We start from the raw sequence: 1,595 nt of genomic DNA, 5'->3' as shown, positions 1-1,595 counted from the left end.
CTACTACTACTACTACTACTACTGCTACTGTTGCTGCTGCTGCTGATGTTGCTACTACTATCATCACCATTACTACTACTACTACTACTACTACTACTACTACTACTACTACTACTACTACTACTACTACTACTTCTACTGCTACTACTACTACTGCTGCTGCTGATGTTGCTACTACTATCATCACCATTACTACTACTACTACTACTACTACTACTACTACTACTACTACTACTACTGCTACTACTACTTTTTGTTCTGATGCTGCTGCAATGCTAATGCTACTGCTGAACTGCTGTTGCTCCTGCAATACAACTGCAACACCGCTGCAACGCTACTGCGACTCTGCTGCAATGCTACTGCTACAGACCCACCTTCCAAACCCAATTTTAATATTAAACGATACATATTTTGTGAGGTGTCATTGTTACACCTTGAAATTATGATGTCAGACGCCTCGCTCACGCATCGACAGCATGAAGTCCACTACACATCAGGCAGATGACATCAAACAAAATAATATCAGACAATATTATCTGCATCACAACAGCCATTAAGCATGTCATTCAAATCAGCAAGGGTTCACAGTAAAACACACATATGAAGCAACATCAAACATGTGTGTAATATGCATTGAGCATACATCAAACACACATCCAACAAACATCGAATATGCATCAAGCATACATCACTTCACACCAAAAGACATGTCAAACACTTACTGGATACACATCAAACACACATCGAATATACATCAAACACATCAAACATGTATCGAACACACATCGAACATACACCAAACACATCAAACATAGTGAGCATACATGAAACACACATCGAACTTACATCAAACACATATTGAATGTACATCAAGCACATCAGTACTCATAAAACATACACCAAACACATCAAACACATATTGAATGTACATCAAACATAGATCAAACAACAAAAAACGCACACTAAGCACACATCAAACATATATCAAACAGACATCAAACACACATCAAGCAACAAAGAACACACACTATGCACTCATAAAACATATATCAAACAAACATCAAGCATCTATCAAACATATTTCAAACAACAAAGAATATACACTAAACACACATCAAACACACAAACATGCATCAAACAACAAGTAAAACACACTAAGCATTCATCAAACGCACGTCAAACAGACGTCAAACACAAATAACAACAACAACTGGGATAATGATACAAAATTGTTCCATGTTCTTGTTATGTGCTTGCTCTCTCTCTTTTTCTTGCTTTTGTCTCTCTCTCTCTCTCTCACTCTTTCTCTTTCGCTCCCAGGCGTGCCAAAAAGCTGTGCCCAATTGTGAACATCGGACATCCAGTTCCCGTATCACCTGACCATAGCAGTACCCCGAGGCCCGAATCAGAGACGGAACTCACGCCACAGCCGATCAGGAAGGGCGAGCAATCGTTCGACAACCAGCTTTACATGGGTTACCACTTCACATCTGGTGAGGACAGTATTTAAGAAAAAAAAACCACAAACACACACACCACACACACACACACACACACACACACACACACACACACACACACACACACACACACAC

At 39.7% G+C, this 1,595-nt stretch overlaps 1 protein-coding gene across 1 annotated transcript in view; it reads left to right on the top strand.

Moving 5' to 3' along the window:
• The window catches only part of LOC106871835 (fibropellin-1), a 61,315-nt gene that overhangs the window by 48,876 nt on the left and 10,844 nt on the right, over window positions 1–1,595 (top strand). Inside the window, exon 11 of the mRNA XM_014918553.2 lies at window positions 1,321–1,493. Within this exon, the coding sequence (XP_014774039.1) occupies window positions 1,321–1,493 (173 nt within the window). The remainder of the gene's footprint in view (window positions 1–1,320; window positions 1,494–1,595) is intronic.

The sequence above is a fragment of the Octopus bimaculoides genome, unplaced genomic scaffold, assembly GCF_001194135.2.
Source record: "Octopus bimaculoides isolate UCB-OBI-ISO-001 unplaced genomic scaffold, ASM119413v2 Scaffold_25406, whole genome shotgun sequence".
NCBI classification, from domain to species: domain Eukaryota; kingdom Metazoa; phylum Mollusca; class Cephalopoda; order Octopoda; family Octopodidae; genus Octopus; species Octopus bimaculoides.
Note: the sequence above shows the minus strand (reverse complement) of the source record. Positions and strands in the feature narration are given on the sequence as shown.